The sequence below is a fragment of the Cyprinus carpio genome, chromosome B3, assembly GCF_018340385.1.
Source record: "Cyprinus carpio isolate SPL01 chromosome B3, ASM1834038v1, whole genome shotgun sequence".
Lineage (NCBI taxonomy): Eukaryota > Metazoa > Chordata > Actinopteri > Cypriniformes > Cyprinidae > Cyprinus > Cyprinus carpio.
Window position 1 is genome coordinate 18475867 of NC_056599.1, and position 20976 is coordinate 18496842.

The 20976-nt window shown below is 41.6% G+C and overlaps 1 protein-coding gene across 2 annotated transcripts; it reads left to right on the plus strand.

Annotated features, from left to right (window-relative positions):
* The first annotated feature begins 218 nt into the window (after positions 1-218).
* Positions 219-20780, plus strand: LOC109054693 (interleukin-4 receptor subunit alpha-like). Of its 2 annotated transcripts, none has more exons than XM_042720063.1 (9): positions 219-287; positions 17670-17743; positions 18364-18490; positions 18584-18747; positions 18905-19056; positions 19161-19317; positions 19407-19500; positions 19616-19682; positions 19778-20780. In XM_042720063.1, exons 1-9 carry the CDS (start codon positions 280-282, stop codon positions 20216-20218), a joined length of 1284 nt encoding a protein of 427 aa, XP_042575997.1. In that variant the 5' UTR covers positions 219-279; the 3' UTR covers positions 20219-20780. The 2 variants fall into 2 exon arrangements, with proteins under 2 accessions (XP_042575997.1, XP_042575998.1); XM_042720064.1 differs by lacking the exon at positions 219-287 and adding an exon at positions 17395-17551.
* Positions 20781-20976: the final 196 nt, after the last annotated feature.

Sequence of the window (20976 nt, forward strand, 5' to 3'; positions counted from 1 at the left end):
TATTATTTCAATGTATTACTTTAATTATGAACACATTGGTTTGTAGTGCAAACTGTTTTACCGTTTACTGCACGTTTTTATTCTCCTTGTTATTTACCTATAACGGTTAATGATCCGGAAGTCTCACCCATAGGCTTACTTCCGCTTAGAAGAAAAAGGTGGATAGTCCCGACTAGACATGTGGGCAAATTCGACAATGCTCTTGCGGTTAAGCAAGACAAGACTTTTATAGACAGTCATGAGCAGAGTTTAAACCGAGCATTAACTGGGCAGCATTTTATGTGTTTGTGAGTGAAACCATAATTTTAATTTGAAAATCCTTCAGTTGTAAACTGTTTACTTTTCAACAGAGCAACGAACTGGTTGAAAGAAATCATACTTATTTATTGTTTGTTTGTTTGTGTGTTTTACAGTGTGTTTTTGGTAAGCTTCATATTTTTGTGTAGAACAAATGCATAAGCTAAAACAGTCTCTAAACTCTGAAAACAGAGCGTGTGTGTGTGTGTGTGTATGTCACAGATGTGTCAAATGTAACTACAGTATACTGTTATTTTATGTGTAGCCTCATGTTTGTGGCATCCAGAGGTGAAAATGTTGTGAAATATTATTTTTCAAATTAAATGGGAAAACCTGATGATTGAGATACCACTAGTCATTTAAAATCCATTAATATGATCACAAATGATTATTTAGACAAGAATTGTTACTTGCTCTCCTCAAAATTCATTTTGGTACATGGATCCTTTTTACAACTTTTTTTTTTTTTTACAACTTTTACAGTGTTTTACCGTTAAACCATTTTTACTTTTGTAAAGCAACTTCTGTTGTGGTCATCTGTGATAGTGATCTCACCGAATACTATAGAATACCCAAGACGTGTCACTTGTATAGTTTTTAATGGGGAAAAATGCAATGCTCAATAGAGTGATGTAACTATGATGTCACTTTGTAGGCAAAACCCCGGAAGTGAGTTAGTATTTTAGCACTTCCAGTTCCAATGGGTCAATGGGTATTTGAATGGGAGTTTGTTTAAATCCCCTAAAATAAGGTCCGTGGTTCTCACAAGCTCAAGATACTTTCACGTTTTATTCTACAACATAAAACAGCAGTTACACCCCACTCTTGATTTTTTTAAAAAAATATTACGTTTCTTAAAAAAGATAATTGTTGACGAGTTGCTAACTAGGACTACAGGTGCTGTCGGAGACATTAAACATCATCACGCCGAACAGTTTATCAGTTTACAGTATTTTCCAATCATAGTGTATAATTTATAGTACAATTATTTGTAGAATAACAAATTAATAGTTTCCCGCATTTTATATTGTTGTTCGATAATGTTTTTTTGCTTTGCCCTGAAATGCAACACTAGTCTTAGGATGTAAGATGCTTGTTTTATTGCTTTCCTGCTGATGCAGAGACTCTGGGTTTGGACCATAAGGTAAACTCATATGATTATTCATGTAAACACCATATTTACCGGCTTAGTCGTGGTGAAAGTGAAACTTTAACATGCATTGTGCTTAAAGACACGTTAAAATTAAATGTTTACGGCCACATGAAGCTGTTAGAAAGCTTAAGGATTTTCTAGAAGCAAGGATAAAATAACATTTTGTGTACCCACCCTAACAAAACGATAGCTGAAATGTGGTACTTTGTTCACTAAAATAAGTTTAATCTTACCATATTCAAAAACTGTCTCACTCTGCTGTTATTTAATAGATTAAATGCACCAGAATGGTATTGAATAGTACACGAAATAATTAAAATATTAATATTAATCAGAAATACATGCTTTCATGTGTCCTTTAGTTATGATTATTTCATTTATTCTCTATACTATTTATTACTAATGTCTCATTTCAGTTTTAGTTTGGCTCTAGTTTTGTATTTATTCCAGTTTATATGAAAAGGTTCATGTAGCATGGATTAAAATTCATATACAGACTAAATCCTTTTCACTGAACATGTTAAAAATAAGTTTAAAAAGTTGTCAGGAGCGTGGTGGTGGTGACGTTGAAGGCGAGCGACCGTGGTGCTGTAGTTCGTTTAAAATGTAGCTTTTAAATTCTGCCACTTTTATTTTGGCTTCAAAATTCTTAAAAGTTATATTATTTTGTGAAGATTATCTTGATGGACAAATTGTGTACGTTTCATGAACTATGATTGAACACAGATCTTATTTTTTGCGATAATCCAAAAGCCTATGGAAAAATCCCATTGCCATTTTGTCAAAGAAACCAGTGCGATGCTAACAGCCGATCCTCATACAAAGTGATGTCATAGTTCCCCCACTCAATATGGCCGCTCTATTGAACGAAGCCCCACCTTCTGAGCAAAAGAGCCAGTCGCTAATCTGTAAAGTCAGTGTGTCACTGCAGCTGCCGTTAGAAGTGTCCCGGTTACTATAGAAACAGTCAGCGCTCTGAGAAGTGCGCCTAGGACTGCACATGCTCACTGGCTGATCTAGCCTGAAAAATAAGCTTTTTTAACGCCATTTGAGCAAAATAAACAACATTTATGATACAGTTGTCAAATTTCATTGGTGATTTCAAATATGAAATTTAATCGTAAACTTAGTGAACAGTTTGATGTTTCCTCATTCAAAGACAGGAGCTGCAATTGCATGCCCGATAAGCGTTTTAAAGATGGCCGCCGAGTGACATCACTTGCCTTAAAGGGACTTTGATCTCTCAGTCTATTATTTTCCAATCACTGTAGAGCCCACAGAGGAGGACTTAAAGTGTTTTAATGACTATGAGAAAGAAATTAAATGCAGTCTCTCCACTGACAGTCTCAAAAGCTGCTCTGGATACAAGCTCAACGTCACACAAAATGTGTCCAATATGTGAGTGTTTATACAGATCTGTCGTTCCTCTATAACTAAATGCATTGCTGTTCATTTAGCAATCAGCTGACATAAATGTTGTGTTCTACCACTAGGTTTTCGGGGTTACGGAGGGGTTAAGTTTTGTCTGCTATGTGCGCATGCGTGTGGGTGAGTGACACAGAACTGGTAAAGGGATTATCCGTTCAGCCGTGTGTGCTTCATGTTTAATAGCTAACTGAACTACTCCAACATAACATTGGCAACAAGGATGGCTGAGTTTAGCTTACCACTGCTGGCCCCTTTTTTACCCGTGCCTGGTGAACCGCCTATTCCATGGGCGAGTTGGATTGATGTATCTCGAGGCCATGGACTATGATGACATACCAGATCGGAGGAAAATTGCTCTGCTTCGTCACTGCCTCAGGGCAGAGGGACAGAGAACATATTGTGCGCTCGGGGAAGCTGAGACGTATGAGGAAGCGGTTGCTCTTCTCGCACACCACTTCACGGGCCAACAGCGAGTAATACTTCGCCGATATAAACTACGCAAGCGTCTTCAGCGACCGGGTGAGTCCATGCAAGATTACGTGACTAATCTGCGTGACATGGCGCACTCATGCAACACTTCAAGATCAGATTGTTACTGATCAGTTTATTGAAGGCATACTATGTGACAAGACTCGGGAAAAACTGTTGTTAGAACCTGACGAATTGACACTAAACCAAGCAGTTGTAATTGCACTGTGGAGGCCGCTCTGGAATGCTCCACACTACTTGCTGATGCGCGCCCCCCTGTGGACGTTTCCACACAACAGCTGCGATCTTCCTGCCATTCAGGCCACAGCAATTTACCCACAGAAAAGACTGAAGATAACAATGTAGGTTTTCCAGTGCAGCTTGCACAGTTACAGAGAAACCAACGCAGTTTGAGCTTCTGTGGCAACTGTGGCTCCAGTTAAATTTGCCCTGCACGTGGACAGACATGCAGGAAGTGTCTAAAAAAAATCAAAAAAATTTTGCCGGTCGGCTCCTGCTACATCAGCAGCACGGAGGAGACCCTCACCTGTCCGTAATGACTAGATGAGATCAGGCATGTATCAGCTGGCCAGGCAGCTTTTAGGACATGTACTGTGCTGCTGGAGGAGGTAAGCCTTCCACTTCTGATGGATGCGGGAGCAGCGGCATCATTGCTTAATGCCAGTACGTATCACAAGTTTTTCTCACATCTACCATTACAACAGCTCTGCACTTACCTCTGTGGTTATGACAGCTCCAAGATTCTCCGGGTCTCAAGACGTTACGGCTCTAAACATCTGCCATCATTTCCCTTCTACATTACTGAGGGGGGAGCCAACCTTCTGGGACTTGATCTATCTATTTACAAGCTCGGGATTCACACTTCGTGATGAAAAGGGCTATGATATCTACCATGTCACCTCCACCTGGCAACAGAGATGGCCATCGCTGTTCGACGGACTGGGCTGCCTTAAAACATTCACCCATAGGCCTTTGGTTGACCCTGGTGTGCGGCCGGTCATACAGCCCCTGCGCAGAATTCCCCTAGCCCTGCGGGAAGAAGTTACTGCGGAGCTTCAAATGATACTGGACATGGGAGTTATTGAGCCGGTCAATGCATCTCCCTGGATTTCTAACCTGGTCATTGCCAAAAAAAAAAAAAAACGGGAGGAATATGAGTATGTGTTGACCTGCGCTCTGTAAATAAGGCAGTTATCCCAGACAAGTACCCCTTACCCACAGCTGAGTTGACCGCTTACTTCTATGGCTCAACAGTCTTCTCAAAACTGGACCTGCGCAAAGGTTATCTGCAGGTGCCACTTCACCCTTCTAGCAGAGGCCTCACAGCATTCGTCACAAACGCTGGGGTATTTCGATAAACTCGTATGCTGTTTGGCCTCAGCTCCGCCCCAGTTGCTTTCAAAAGGTAATGACCACTATTTTGGCTGTATTTTGCAGTATTCCTGGATGATATAGTAGTCCATGCGCCAGATGTCCAGACCCATAACGACTGTTTTAGCAGGGTGGCCAGTGCTCTCATGGCACATAACCTTACGTTAAATGGAGAGAAATGCACTTTTGTAGCCTCAGCCATAGACTTCGTTGGGTACCGCCTCACGTCTAGGGGCATCGCCCCTCTTCAGTCAAATATTGAGGCGATACTGGGCATGACGGCCTATTACCTTCATTCCATGCCTCAGTACTCCTAAACCACGGCACCCCTTCGCCAGTTACTAGAGAAAGAAGAAGCCATGGAACTGGACTAGTGCGTGCTCCGAGGCCGTTCGAACACTAAAGTCCCAGCTTACCACACCTCCTGTCTTAGCTCACTTCGATCCCGACAGTCAGCCTATTGTCACCTGTGATGCCTCCACACAGGCACTGGTAGCAGTGCTGTCGCAGATGCAGGATGGAGTGGAAAGACCTGTAGCATTTGCCTCCAGAGCTTTGACCCCCACGGAACAGCGCTACTCTGTAGGTGAACGCGAGGCCCTTGCTTGTGTCTGGGCAACTGAACGATGGCATCTCTTCCTCTATGGTCGGCATTTCACCCTCCGCACGGACCATCAGGCTTTGACCACACTCTTGTCGGCCTCTGGCTCACGTCATAAACCCCTTCATCTGCACAGATGGTGTGAGCATCTAAGGCAGTATGACTACCAACTCAAGTTCACGCCAGGGAGGGAGAACGTGGTTGCTGATCTCTTATCTCAATCAATTGATGCACCCACACCAGCAGCCTCGCCAGGAAATGATGACATGGAGCCAGACCTCATTCAGATGCTACACACACCTCTGCAAGAATCGGTCTCCTTGGAGCAGCTGCAGAGGGAGTCCAAGTGTGACCCCACACTAACAACACTGCGCACATATATACGCTCAGGATGGCCAGCACGGGTGCCGGAGGAGCTAAAACCTTTTGCTAAGGTACAAAATGAACTGTCATATCGGGGCGATGTTTGTGTCTCTAGAGGCCTTTGTACAGTGGTGCCACACAGCCTGCGTGCACGCGTCTTATCAGTGGCGCATGAGGGGCACTTGGGTATCGTAAGGCTTAAGCAAAGATGCCGAGACCTGGTTTGGTCGCCAGGCATTGATCATGACATTGAAGGACTGGTCAGAGACTGTGAACCATGTCTACTCAGTTAAAAGACTGGACAACAAGTCTCACTCCCTTTGCAGCCAGTTCCATGGCCATCTCATCCATGGGAGCACCTTCAACTTGACATCTGTGGGGAAATTCATGGCCATGGCATTCCCCACCATCAGCGCTTTCTGGTGGTCGTGTATGATCTCCATTCTAAATGGACTGAGGTAATATCAGCTGGGACAATGACAACACAGACCATCACTCAGATACTGGAGAGTCTGTTCGCTCGCTGGGGCATGCCCCGTGCCATCACTACTGATAATGGGCCGCAGTTTACCTCTGCAGACTTCTCCAACTTCCTGTGCAGTAAAGGAATTAAGCATTTCCATGCCGCACTCTACCATCCCCAGGCAAATGGTGGGGTTGAAAGATTCAATCAAAGCCTTAAGAACGGTATTCGTGCATACCAGGCCCAGGGGTATACATTCCAAATAGCACTCAACTTAACGCTCATGCATTACAGAGCTAGCCAGCACACCACCATTCAGGCCTCTCCTGCTCTGCTCATGCTTGGCCGAGAGATGGACTTTCCATTGGACAGACTGAGACCACAGGAATTGTCAGCTGCAGCCTCAGGTGACACCTGGGCAGCAGCCAAAGCTGCCGTAACTTCAAACCAGTGGCGAATAAATGTCAACTTTGACTGCGGAAAGTGCCAACCCCTTTCAACGCAAACATGTGCTCACAGGCAAGGAAGCCTAGTGGAGGACCAACACACAGCTCGGCTTTTGCACCACCATCACTGGGACCAGTACAACCATGGGCAGGCTGGGTGCATCAAGGTTCCCCTGTCAGGGTGGTCCCGCAACAATCTCCACCAGCTGTGGGGCCTCAACCTCTTCATGCACTTGATGAGAATCAGGAGGGCCAAGAGGTGCCGCAGTCAACAGTAACTGAGAGTCGGCCGATTCGAGCAAGAGCTCGTCCCGCATACCTAAAGGACTTTATCACTGACTTTAATGCTTAGGTGTTTAGTCATTTCCTCTAGCTATAGTTTGAGAGAGCACAGTTTTTGTTCTTTGAAGGGGGGGATGTTGTGTTCTACCACTTGGTTTTCGGGTTTACGAGGGGGTTAAGTTTTGTCTGCTGTGTGCTCATGCATGTGGGTAAGTGACACAGAACTAGTAAAGAGATTATCCGTTCAGCCGTGTGTGCTTCATGTTTAATAGCTAACTGAACTACTCCAACATAACAATAAATATCTCTTAAATTGCAGCTTAAAAAACTATACATGCATCTTTAATAGAAGTCATCACAGTGACAAATGTGAGTGCAGAATTAAAGTGTTTCAAGAGTTTGTTTCAAAAGAAAACTTCACTACTACACCTCTGGAAGGAACAAATGTTTTCTTCAGTGAGTATAAATGTTGCATACAAGTTCTTGTTAATCCTTTTCTGTTATATTTGTAGAATTTACATGATTTTTAGTTCTAAAATTATGATTTTAAGAAGTTAAAAAGTTTAATCCGACCTTATCTCACACGTTTACATATGTGTTTGTGGTTTCCTGTAGTCAAACCGAAAACTCCAGTCTTATCAGTGCAGAAGACTGAAAAGTGGAAACTTTAATGTAACTTGAGATGACCAGTATGAAAAAAGTGAATTGGTAAGAAGCGATTTTTGCAAATAATAAGTGCATGCCTGAAACATTGAATTCATTTTTGCATGTAATGTCAGCAATTATTCATTTGAAAATGGGGCTAGTAATAATAAGAATCATGCAAACTTTGTTCATTGTTTGTTCAGACTCAGAGCCAATGCCTGGAATTTAGTTTGTTTAGTTTCTACAGTAAGATGTTGAAAAGTGCCTTAAAAGGATGCATCACCCATTGAAATGATCACATGCCATCCCAAATGAATTTCTTTCGTCTGTGAAACACAAACAAAGCTTTTCAGATAAATAATCCATCTCAGTAAGTCTATATAAAGCAAGTTTATCTTAGTAAATGATGAGAAAATATTTGGTTTTTGGTGGAGTGTCACTTTAAATGCCTGTAGGGATCATGTACAGTAACTATTCTTGTTATTCATACTAATGTTTTTTGTTTTGCTATCATCACCAGGACAATGGCTTACTCTTCAAAAGGTCAGTTCATAGACAGTTAGTGTCAGCCTGTGTACAGTAACTGTGCTGTCAAACAGATGATTTTTTGATTTGGGGGTTCGGACTGCCCCCATTGAGGAGATATGGGCCTTCGGACTCTCAGGCTCCGTGTGGCTATCGTCCAGGGCGATGAACTCGCCCAAATAGCTCTACCGCGCTCTTCCTCTGCAGCCTCTTTTAAGCCAAGGAGTAAAGTGCTGCAAGCTTCTGTAAGGTCCACGCACACGGTCCAAGGAAGGTATCCGGTGCTGGCTGAAGGTTCCTGCGTGTTCGGTCTTTTCAGCGCGTAGAGTTATTCAGTTTAGGTTAAACTCAAATCTGACTCCATTTAATTATCTAATCTGACTCCATTTTAGTATGACCTCGAATTTAGGTTGAAAGGCAAATTGGTTGATTGTCTGTCTCTAATTATTATTATTCCCACATTTGATTATTCTATTTATTCTTTAATATTATTGTACTAGTTCATTCGGGTGTTCATGTCGCTAACAAGGATACAACATAATCTACTAGAGTCAATAATTTCAGGGTAAAACAGAATAAAATCAAATGTAACAATTTATTATCAGTCAGGTAAATATGTATTCTGCCAATTATATACCCAATTCAAACATATCAAATCATGTCAATACAAAAACATCAAATTCTCAAAGATGAATCTAAAAGTAAAATATGCATACCTGACCTTAGAAAATACATAGTATGAAGTGAAGAGACACACACCACACTACGTGCTTTCTGGCTACAGAATCGCGCTGATCCTTTTGCTGCAATCCTTTAAATACCTCAGACCAAGACAAACATCCCCCGAGATGAAGACAGAAACTAACAATTGGAATTTGCATTAACTCAGGTCCCAAACCTGAGTGGTTTACAACTCCAAGGGAACAGAAGGTAATAAACATGGAGGACCCTGGGAAAGGGCACTCCCATCACAGTAATCAAAATATCTCTTGACACTTAGGATCTGTATTATCTTCTAATCTACTTTTGTAAGATTGAGACCATTGTAGTTGCACTGAGACATTTCAAATGATACTAGACACGAGTGTTAGTTCACTTGCATTGACATTTTCATGTAATCATTTTGAGCAGATTGAGTAGAAGGAAGCATGGGTGAAGGGATATAAAATGAAACAAATGGCCAGAAGGGAAGGAGGTCTCCTGCACCTCCACTCTGTGGGGTGTCTCGAAGATGCCCGTGTTGTGACGGCTTGTAAAAGAGGAGGAAGCAATTGCAGGCAATCAGAAGAAGTTTATTGAAATCAGAGTCCAGAATGTAGGCAATGGAAACGAAGGTCTACGGTGGCGTGAGAAGAGCTGGATGGTGAAGTCGATGGTGAAGGTGAAGACGGTCAATGGATGAAACCAGGAACAGACCGGAACACTGACACGAAGACGACAACACGAACACAATCCAGCACACGAACACAATCCAGCACACGAACACAATCCAGCACACGAACACAATCCAGCACACGAACACAATCCAGCACACGAACACAATCCAGCACACGAACACAATCCAGCACACGAACACAATCCAGCACACGAACACAATCCAGCACACGAACACAATCCAGCACACGAACACATCCGCAGCACACGAACACAATCCAGCACACGAACACAATCCAGCACACGAACACAATCCAGCACACGAACACAATCCAGCACACGAACACAATCCAGCACACGAACACAATCCAGCACACGAACACAATCCAGCACACGAACACGGAAGACGGTAATCCAACTAGGAAGTGGAGACATGAATGAGGATCTGACAACAGACAGAGAGATGAGTGAGTATATGTAGCTGAGTGGAGATGAGGATCAGCTGGAGCGAGACAATCAACACACAGGTGACAACAATCAACCAAACGAGCACATGGAGACTACGTGAGTACAAAAACAAACACAAAACATGACACGGAGGAAACAATGGATTTCCTACCGTGACACGTGTATGTTTGTATTGTCTGTTTCTCAGGAGATCAAAGTATCTCAGGTTCTTTCATCCTTACACTTCCGATGTGGATCTGTCCAGGTCAGGTGACAAGCTTGCGCCGGCTCAGTGCCCATGCGCTCCTCATCCCCCTGCTGCAGATCCCCTTCCAGTGCACTTCATGACCGCTGATATCCGCCCCTCCCCCAGCACACGGGATATGATGTCTATCGGCGATTTCGGTAGCAGCATCTGCGAGGGAGGAGTGGTCCAACAGCCCACTGGATTACACTGCGCCCCATGGCAGCGACGGGGGGGGGGGGGGACCTCCATTATAGTGATGTTGAGCTCCTAAGCATCCTGACCAAGGAGCTCGGTTTGAAATGGGCGCCTCCTGCCTAGCCGGCCAGAAGCCGTCTGGACAAGTGTTACCTCCAGTCGGACCGCGGCTGAAAAGACACCCTGCGAAAAACCCAGCCCCTTTTTCCTGGAGGTGCATGACGAAATAGCGAAGTTGTGGAACACACTGCTCACCAATGTTCCCTCTAATTTTTTTTCTTGCTGAGCAAAACTTTTCTCTGTTGGGCGGACATTTCGGCCACCTGTGCAAAAACATTATTTATACCAGACATGTACAGTGCGCACAAAAAAAAAAGTGTGTAACTTTTAACTTTAATGTGCTATTTGTATTTAATTTGACCCGTGACTAAATGATGTACATTTTAGATTACCTGAGAAAAACTTTATATTATATATATATATATATATATATATATATATATATTATATATATATATATATATATATATATATATATATATATACAGTATAATACACTGCCATTCAAAAGTTTGGAATCAATAATGTTTATTAAATAAGTTTCTTATGCTCATCAAGGCTGTATCTATTTGATAAAAATATTGACTATTATTTCACAAAATAATATTGTGAAGTATTATTGCAATTTAAAATAAAGGTTTTCTATTTTAATATACTTTAAAATATAATTTATTCCTATGAAGCAAAGCAATTTTCAGCATCATTTCTCCAGTCTTCGGTGTCACATGATGCTTTACAAATCATTCTAATATGCTGATTTATAATCAATTTTGGAAACAGTTGTGCTGCATAATTTTTTTTTTGGTACTTGTGATATTTTTTTCGGGATTCTTTGATAAATAAAAAGTTAAAAAGGACAGTGTTTATTCAAAATAGAAATTTTGTGTTACAATATACACTACTAAAATGTTTGTGGTCAGTATTTTTTTTTCTTTTTTTAAAGAAATTAATACTTTTATTCAGCAAGAATGTGTTAAATGGATAAAAAGTGATAATAATAATGACATATTTTTAGAAAAGATTTCTATTTTGAATAAATGCTGTTCTTTTTAACTTTTTTATTAATCTAAGAATCAAAGAAAAAAGTAAAACGTTCCAAAAAAAAATAAAAAAATAAAAAAAAAGTAAAAATATTAAGCAGCACAACAGATTCATCACTGATAATAAATCGGCATATTAGAATGATTTCTGAAGGATAATATGACACTGAAGGCTGGAGTAATGATGCTGAAAATTCAGCTTTGCTCCACGGGAATAAATTATATTTTAAAGTATATTAAAACAGGAAACCAATATTAGAAATTGCAATAATGTTTCACAATATTACAGTTTTTTTCTTCTGTATTTTCGATAAAATAAATACATCCTTGATGAGCAGAGACTCCATTAAAAAACAAGGTCAATTATTTATTAGGTTTATAATATAGGCCTAACATAATATAATATCAAAACAAACTGAAGCATTTAAACTGATAGAATAGAATAGAATAGAATAGAATAGAATAGAATAGAATAGAAACTGAAGCATTTAAACTGAGATCTGTAAGTTAAAAAAAACGTGAACGTCAGGTCTTCTATAGCTATCTAAACATCCCTATGATGTACAGTTTGCACACTACACCTGTGTGACTGTAAATGTCTCTGAGTTTTGTTACCGTTCTGTGCCCATCATCCGCTGTTTCCAGCACTTAATCAAGCCACTCTTCTTTAATACATGATGACGTTTTATTTCACATGTCATTGCGTTTGCGTCGGCTCTCGAGTTGAGCTATTTCGTAGGCTACGCAACCATTAAAATATTCGGTTTCAACAGAGACTCATTTGGCACACATCATTCCCTTTCTATGAAACTGTAAACCGCATTCACCGGTTCTAACTCTATCGTGATATCAACTCTATAGCGGTTTACCCGAGCATTGCAATTCATTCGCTTTCGCAAATAGCTTTCCCAATTCATTTATGCGTGTGCGCGGCACATTATTTCTTCTGCGCGGCAGCGGTGGAAGAAGTGCGCGGCCGTGCTCGCGCGCAGCTTAGAGGGAACATTGCTGCTCACCAGTCGAGTGCACAAGTGGTGAACTGGAGAATGAGAAACAACGTGTCTCTCCCCTCGAAACCTTGCCGCGCCACAGCAAACTTCGCTGGCAATGCTTTCTCCATGGCAGGCCAGGCAGCTTCAGCACTGCATGTCATGGTGATACTCTAGGTGTGTCATGCCAAACTTCTCAGGTCTCTGGATGAGGGTGGCCCAGACCCTGAAGTCTTTAAACAGCTCTGATGTGCCATGGATCTGGCCCTCAGAGCGACGAAGGTTACAGCTCGTGCGATCGGCCGCAACATGGGTAATTTTGTGGTGCTGGATCGTCAACTGTGGCTTACCCTGACAGAGCTGAAAGACGCACCCGTGAATCCATCGGGTCTCTGTAGAGTGGCGGTGGAGATGTTTATGGAGCGCTTCATTGAAGCGCAGAAACAGTCTAAGGCCATTAGCCACTTCCTGCCAAAACGCGCTGGCGCAAACCCTCCTGCGCGTTCCCGCTCCTCCTCAGCACAGCGCAGTTCGGCGCGAACATGAGCCGGCGGTGAGGCCAAGACAGCCGTGGCCGAAGCACCGTCAGGGCTCCAAGAACCAGAGGCCCCGCCCTGACAGAGACAGCAGGCCACCGGCTCCGGAATCAAAGCCGAGTTCCTGATGCTGTCTCTCGGAGGAGGAAAGCTGCACTCAGCGCCAAAGACAAGCCACTGAACAAGTCTGCTCGCTCCGCTGTGTGTCTTCACCATGGCCCCCTGCCTGCTGTGGGAAGCAAGAACGATTGTCATGTTTGTGTTTTGACTGTTCCACTATGCAGTAAAATAAAGTCAAAAAAAGTACAAAACTCACTTCAATATCAGGGCAATTTTCCTCCTCTCACTCCCCTCTCACCCATCACTCACTCTCACATTCGTGTGGTATTAAACCCCCTTCCCCCCAACGGCGAGTTATCCGTCACTTCACGTCAATTCACGGTCCTACCCTTCAGTTTATCCCTAGCCCCTCGTACATTTACGAAGTGCATGGATGCTGCTCTCTCTCCTCTAAAGCAGAGTGGAATACGCATCCTGAACTATCTTGACGATTGGCTAGTCTTAGCGCAATCAGAGAGCGTGCTGCTCAGCGACAAGCTCAGACTTCTCGCTCATGTTCAGAGCTTAGGGCTGACTGTGAAAATGCAAAAAAGCAAGCCAGAGCATCTCTTTTTTTAGGAGTGGAGCTGAATTCAATCAATATGCGAGCGCGTCTGTCGGAGGAGCGCACACAAAAATTGATCAGCTCTCACGCAGTCTTCAAGCTAGGACACTCTCCCCCGTTGAAATGCTTTAAGAAGACGCTCGGCCAGATGGCTGCCACCTCAACAGTGTGCAAATTAGGATTTCTACATATGCGACCGCTTCAGCTCTGGCTGAAAAGTCAGGTGCCACAGAGCACATGGCGTGCGGGCAACTTGTGCGTGCGAGTAACGCGCGACTGCTTGAAAGCAATGACCCCTTGGCGTGATATGACACTGTATTGCCAGGGTGTTCCTATTGGCCAAGTGATCAGGAGAAAGACTGTTATAACAGATGCATCGAGCATGGTTTGGGGAGCCGTATGCAACTGCAGATCAGCCTTGGGGAAGTGGTCAGAAACAGAGAAGTTGTGGCACATAAACTGTCTGGAGCTCCTAGCGCTCAAGTGCTTTCTCCCAGACATTCTCCACCGTCACGTTCTCATGAGTACGAACAACATGACAGTGGTAGCATTTATAAATCACCAAGTGGGTGTGAGCTTGCAGCCGCTGCTGCAGCTGGTAAGAGACCTTCTTCTTTGGGCACATCAACAGCTCCTCTCCATCCGGGCAGTTCATGTCCCCGGATGCCTGAATCACGGCACAGACTTACTGTCGAGGGAAGGGGTGATCCACGGAGAGTGAAGATTACACCCTTTGACAGTCAATATGATTTGGAGTGTATTCGGCAGGGTTCGCATCAAGGGAGAACACTCACTGCCTGCTGTTTTATTCACTGACATGGTCTCCCCTGGGAGTGGATGCACTAGCTCACAGCTGGCCGAAAGTACACAAGTATGCCTTTCCTCCAGTTAAACTTCTGACTCGTGTGCTTTGCAAAATCAGGGAGGAAAGGGAATCTGTTCTGTTAGTGGCACCGAAATGGCCCAACCAGCCATTGTTTCCAGAACTAGTGGAGATGCTGGAAGCCCCCCGTGGACTCTTCCACTGAAGAGAGACCTCCTCTCTCAAGCACAAGGAACGATATGGCACCCAAATCCAGAGTCATGGAGCCTTCATGGCTGGCCCCTCAACGGAGCTTGCCAGTAACAGATGCACTTCCTCAGCGCGTGTTGAACACTATCTCTGAGGCTAGGGCTCCTTCCACGAGGCTTCTTTACGCACATAAATGGAGAGTTTCACAAATTGGTGCATATCGTGGGGCGAAGTCCCATATAACTGCCCAATACCAATAATTCTTGCTTTCCTTCAAGAGCGATTTGATAATGGTCGTATGCCATCCACATTGAAAGTGTATGTGGTCGCTATAACAGCCTTTCATGCGCACATCAAACCCTCCTCGCCCTTCCACCCTACCCACTTGGGACTTGGCGCTTGTACTTGAAGCTCTGACGGGATCTCCGTTCAAGCCCATGCAATCAGCCAGCTTGCGAGCACTCTCCCTCAAGACAGAGCTCCTGCTCGCATTGGCATCTGTTAAGCAAGTTGGGGACCTGCAGGCGCTGTTAATTGATGACACGTGTATTGAATTTGGGCCAGGTGATTGCAGACTCACCTTGAAGCATAGAAAAGGTTATGTGCATAAAGTGCTTTTGACTCCATTTAAAGTTCAGGTCATAACACTATCTGCTTTATACCTGCTAAAAGGGTTAGTTCAGCCAAAAATTAAAATTATGTCATTAATGACTCACCCTCATGTCGTTCCAAACCCGTAAGACCTCCGTTCATCTTCGGAACACAGTTTAAGATATTTTAGATTTAGTCCGAGAGCTTTTAGTCCCTCCATTGAAAATGTATGTACGGTATACTGTCCACGTCCAGAAAGGTAATAAAAACATCATCAGAGGGTCCGTTGGAATTTATAGAAGCATCTAAAAAAATACATTTTGGTCCCAAAATAACAAAAATTACGACTTTATTCCGCTTTTTCTTCTCTTCCGGGTCTGTTGTGAGCGCGTTCACAACACTGTAGTGACGCCGCTGACGTATGACGCTGCTGACGTGTTTTCTTTGTTATTGGGCGCAACAGAAAACACGTCAGCAGCGTCGTACGTCAACAGTCATAGCAGTCGCGTTCACAACAGACCCGGAAGAGAAGAAAAAGCAGAATAAAGTTGTAATTTTTGTTATTTTTGGAACAAAATGTATTTTCGATGCTTCAATAAATTCTAACGGACCCTCTGATGTCACATGGACTACTTTGATGATGTTTTTATTACCTTTCTGGACTAGGACAGTATACCGTACATACATTTTCAATGGAGGGACAGAAAGCTCTCGGACTAAATCTAAAATATCTTAAACTGTGTTCCGAAGATGAACGGAGGTCTTACAGGTTTGGAACGACATGAGGGTGAGTCATTAATGACATAATTTAAATTATTGGCTGAACTAACCCTTTAATACACTCTTGCTGTGCCCTGTACGTGTTGTGCGCCCTTATATCGAGCGCTCTAGACAGTTCAGACTCTCGGAGCAGCTATTTGTATGCTTTGGAGGATGCACAAAAGGCCTGCCTGTCTCCAAGCAAAGGCTGTCACACTGGATCGTTGACGCAATTGCCTTGGCTTATAGCTCTAAGGGCATGGAATGTCCTATAGGGGCTCATGCCCACTCAACCCATGGACTCACATCCTCGTGGGCGTGGGCAAATGGCATATCTATTCAGGACATTTGCATGGCGGCAGGCTGGTCATCACCCAACACTCTAACGAAGTTTTATAACCTAGATGTATCGTCACCGTTTATCATGCCTTTGAGGACTTGATCACCATCATACTCTGCTTATTTGAGCACCGGCTCAGCCATTGCATCACAACCACTGATTTATATAATGTTCTCAATAATAGATCAAATAATAAATTAATAAACTTCAACTGGTCTGTATATGTGATGGCGCCGATGCCGCTGCCATTTCATGTTCTCTGTTTTACCAGCGTTAACTCCACCTGAGCTGTGTCTAACGTGAGCGGCAATATGAAATTTGACATACTTAGTCAAGCTAGGCTCGAAAGGGAATGCTCTCGGTTACTAACGTAACCTCGGTTCCCGGAGATGAGGGAACGAGATATTGCTCTTTTTGCCGTGTCACCTAGCTCAGGATCTTAGAATTCCAAGTTGCTTCTGTCAAGATTCTGAATGGATAACGTACAAGCGCTGCCTTTTATAGATTGGGGGGCCCCCTCATATTCGCGCGCTTGAACGCCATTGGCCAGTTTCACTGGCATGATTCAATAAGGTTTCAGTAGTATTTGGAGGAAAGGATAATTCCCATAGCAATGTCTCATTCCCTCATCACTGTGAACCGAGGTTATGTTAGTAACCAAGAGCGTTTTTAACTGCATGTTTTCTTTTAAAAAATGGCCTCTAACTGCAGTTTTCTCTGTTCTTTTTCTATTCTTTCTACTTGTTTTCTTTTTATTTATTGTTTAAAAACTCTACTACTAGTGTTTCCTATTCATTTTCTATTTTATCTACTGTTCTACAAAAAATACACCTAATGTAACGTTACTGCATTAGGCTAAAGGAGACTTGTCATTGCACTTGCATATTATTGCATTTTTGTTTGTTTTGATTGCTTCTACTGTCTTCGTTTTTAAGTCGCTTTGGATAAAAGATAAAAGAAAAAAATAATTTTTAAAAAGTAACAGTTTCTGTTTCATTTCCCATAATTGCCTTCAATCTCACTTATCGCTTAAATAGCCTAAAATGAAACGCAGGCAGAAGCAACAAAAAATGAGTCAGTTCTTCAGAAGAATTGCCACACTAACGATACTATAGTCCTGTCTAGACATGTGGGCAGATTCGATGATGCTCTTGCGGTTAAGCAAGACAAGTCTTTTGTAGACAGTCATGAGCAGGGTTTAAACCGAGCATTAACTGGGCAGCATTTTGTGTTTGTGAGTGAAACCGTAAATTTAATTTAAAAATCCTTTAGTTCTAAACCATCGGTCAAAAGAAATCGTACTTATTTATTGTTTGTTTGTTTGTTTGTTTGTTTGTTTGTGTGTTTTACAGCTCGGTCACAATGTTTCGCACTGTTCTTCTGAGTCAGATCCTCCTCACACTCTTCTGCCAGGCATTTTGTTTTGGTAAGCTTCATACTTTTGTGTAGAACAAATGCATAAGCTAAAACAGTCTCTAAACTCTGAAAACAGAGTGTGTGTGTGTGTGTGTGTGTGTGTGTGTGTGTGTGTGTGTGTGTGTGTGTGTGTGTGTGTGTGTGTGTGTGTGTATGTCACAGTTGTGTCAAATGTAACTACAGTATACTGTTGTTATTTTATGTGTAGCCTCATGTTTGTGTTATCCAGTGGTGAAAATGCTGTGAAATATTATATATCAAATTAAACGAGAAAACCTGATGATTGAGATACCACTAGTCATTTAAAATTCATTAATATGATCACAAATTATTATTTAGACATGAATTGTTACTTGTTCTCCTCAAAATTCATTTTGACACATCGATCCTTTATACTTTTTACAGTGTTTTACCGTTTAACCATTTTTGTCCGATTTCATTGGTGATTTCAAATATGAAATGTAATCGTAAACTTAGTGAACAGTTTTGGAGAATTTGATGTTTCCTCATTCAAAGATAGGAGCTGCACTTGCATGCCCGATAAGCATTTTAAAGATGGCCGCCGAGTGACATCACTTGCCTTAAAGGGACTTTGATCTCACCCAGTCTATTATTTTCCAATCACTGTAGAGCCCACAGAGGAGGACTTAAAGTGTTTTAATGACTATGAGAAAGAAATTAAATGCAGTCTCTCCACTGACCGTCTCAAAAGCTGCTCTGGATACAAGCTCAACGTCACACAAAATGTGTCCAATATGTGAGTGTTTGTACAGATCTGTAGTTCCTCTATAACTAAATGCATTGCTGTTCATTTAGCAATCAGCTGACATAAATATCTCTTAAATTGCAGCTTAAAAAACTATACATGCATCTTTAATAGAAGTCATCACAGTGACAAATGTGAGTGCGGAATTAAAGTGTTTCAAGAGTTTGTTTCAAAAGAAAACTTCACTACTACACTTCTGGAAGGATCAAATGTTTTATTAAGCAAAACATCCAAGACTGAAGACTTCAGTGAGTATAAATGTTGTATACAAGTTCTTGTTAATCCTTTTCTGTTAGATTTGTAGAATTCACATGATTTTTAGTTCTAGAATTATGATTTTAAGAAGTTAAAAAGTTTAATCCGACCTTATCTCACGTTTACATATGTGTTTGTGGTTTTCTGTAGTCAAACCGAAAACTCCAGTCTTATCAGTGCAGAAGACTGAAAATGGAAACTTTTATGTAACTTGGGATGATCAGTATAAACTGGGAGGAAGTCATTTTTTGGAAGACTTGAAAATAAATCTGACTTTTGGCATCAAAGGAGAACTTGAAAAGGTAAGGAAGATGATATATGATAAATAGATCATATGAACCTTCATACACATATTCACATATTAATGTATTATAAAGAACTAAAAAGAAAAACATTGTTCATACAGATATCCAAGACGGTGCCGAACACTGTGGGATCCTTTGAAATTGTGGGCAAAAATCTCCAGCCAAATACCAACTACGTTCTGACAGCAACAATGAGCACAGGCTATAATGATCATAGTATATCTAGTGACCAGAGCACACCAGCTGAGTTCACCACATGTAAGTCTATCTATATTTGTCTCAAAGTCATTATTGTGACTGTGTTAATAGTCTTAGATAATCCAGATCAATTTATACATGTTTTACAGCCTCATCCCCAAATGAAATAGCCAAAATAGTGATTCCAGCTCTCTGTGTTGGTTTAATCATCATCATTTGTGTTATCTTCTTCTGCATTTTGAGGTGAGTTGTCTGTTTTGTGTTTTTCCATCATTCGATAACAAAACTTTTTACATTTTTGCTATTCCTTCATGCATCCTTGACAAATTCAGCTCTGACACACTTTACTTCATTACAGAATGAAGATGAATTGGTGGGACAAAATCTCCAAGCCAAAACTAGATGCCAATCTTGGAGAGGAGAAGGTGGGAGAAAAATCCTGCAAAAAATCAATAATGTTAATAATTCATCATAATGATGATCAAAATACATCCCTTATTTTTTCTCTCATGTTTAACAGGATCATATTTTGCCTCCATCTGTTCTGAAGTTCTCCTCGATCCATGTAGAGATCCCAACACTGGACCTTCATGAGGATAAGAAACTATATCAGTGCTTCAGTGTTTTGGAAAAAGGAAATGATGCAGATGTTTATATAAACATTTCAGATGATGTTGGTGCTGATGAGAAGTGTATCATGAAGAATCTTATCACCTACACAAATCCACTCTATCCTTCTTTTATTCTGCATGATGGCAGCGTCACACCAAGTGATGAAGGATATCAGGCTTTTCAAGGCTTAACAGAGACAGAAGGACAGTGGAGCACGAGCGTCAGTACTGAACAAGCACTTAATGCATGTGGAGCTTTAAAATTCCCCCAGAGCACCAGCCAAGATCCCACATCTGTGCAACAATGTTCTTGGAAACTTATTTGCATTTCTCACCCGACATTCAAATAGACAGTACATATCAGTGTGTTTAACTGTGCTCTAAAAGTAAATGTTAAATACTTTTTTTTTTCTTTGGTAATCTACAGTTGTTCTATTTCGAGTGAAATGTGTTGAATAATTCAGACCAGCAAGAGCAATAAGAGCACTTTTAATAGAGATCTTTTAAATACTAATTTCTTTTTTAGACTCCAAAACCTTGAATTTGAAAGTTATACTTTGAATAGTAAGAGGTTGTACGGCATCTCATGCTTACAGAGGTCACATTTACATTTATGCATTTAGCAGACTTACAGTGCACTCGGGCTATACATTTATTTTTTTATCAGTATGTGTGTTCCCTGGGAACTGAAACAATGACCTTTTGTGCTGCTAACACAATGCTGTACCACTGAGTCACAGGAACATATGTTACTATTTGTATATGATTCTGTATACTTTTATTGTTTGGTGCACATTGAGAGTTACATTTGTTATTGTAAAATTTAAAGTTACTATTACTATTATTTTTATTGCCCTGTCAGTGTTTTTCCAACGTTTCTTTTTCTACAAAAATAAAAAAATATATATAGTATATATTAAGCATTTTTGTAGATGACACTCTTTGTTTTATATATAGTTAGTTAGAAATGCCTCCAGTCTCACTTATTAGCTTTGATTGAAATTTTTTATGATAGCTGCAGTTGCCCTGAAAAACAATAGATGTTTAAATTCAGAGGCATCAAAATGTAAGTCGACGAAAGAAAAAAGTACTGGAAATCCCAAGATTT

What these genes read in the sequence shown, in the direction of transcription:
- LOC109054693 (XM_042720063.1), top strand. An exon ending in ACACAAAATGTGTCCAATAT is followed by an intron (nt 18,491 to 18,583) that starts GTGAGTGTTTGT and finishes CTTAAATTGCAG; the next exon opens with CTTAAAAAACTATACATGCA. An exon ending in ACCAGCTGAGTTCACCACAT is followed by an intron (nt 19,318 to 19,406) that starts GTAAGTCTATCT and finishes CATGTTTTACAG; the next exon opens with CCTCATCCCCAAATGAAATA.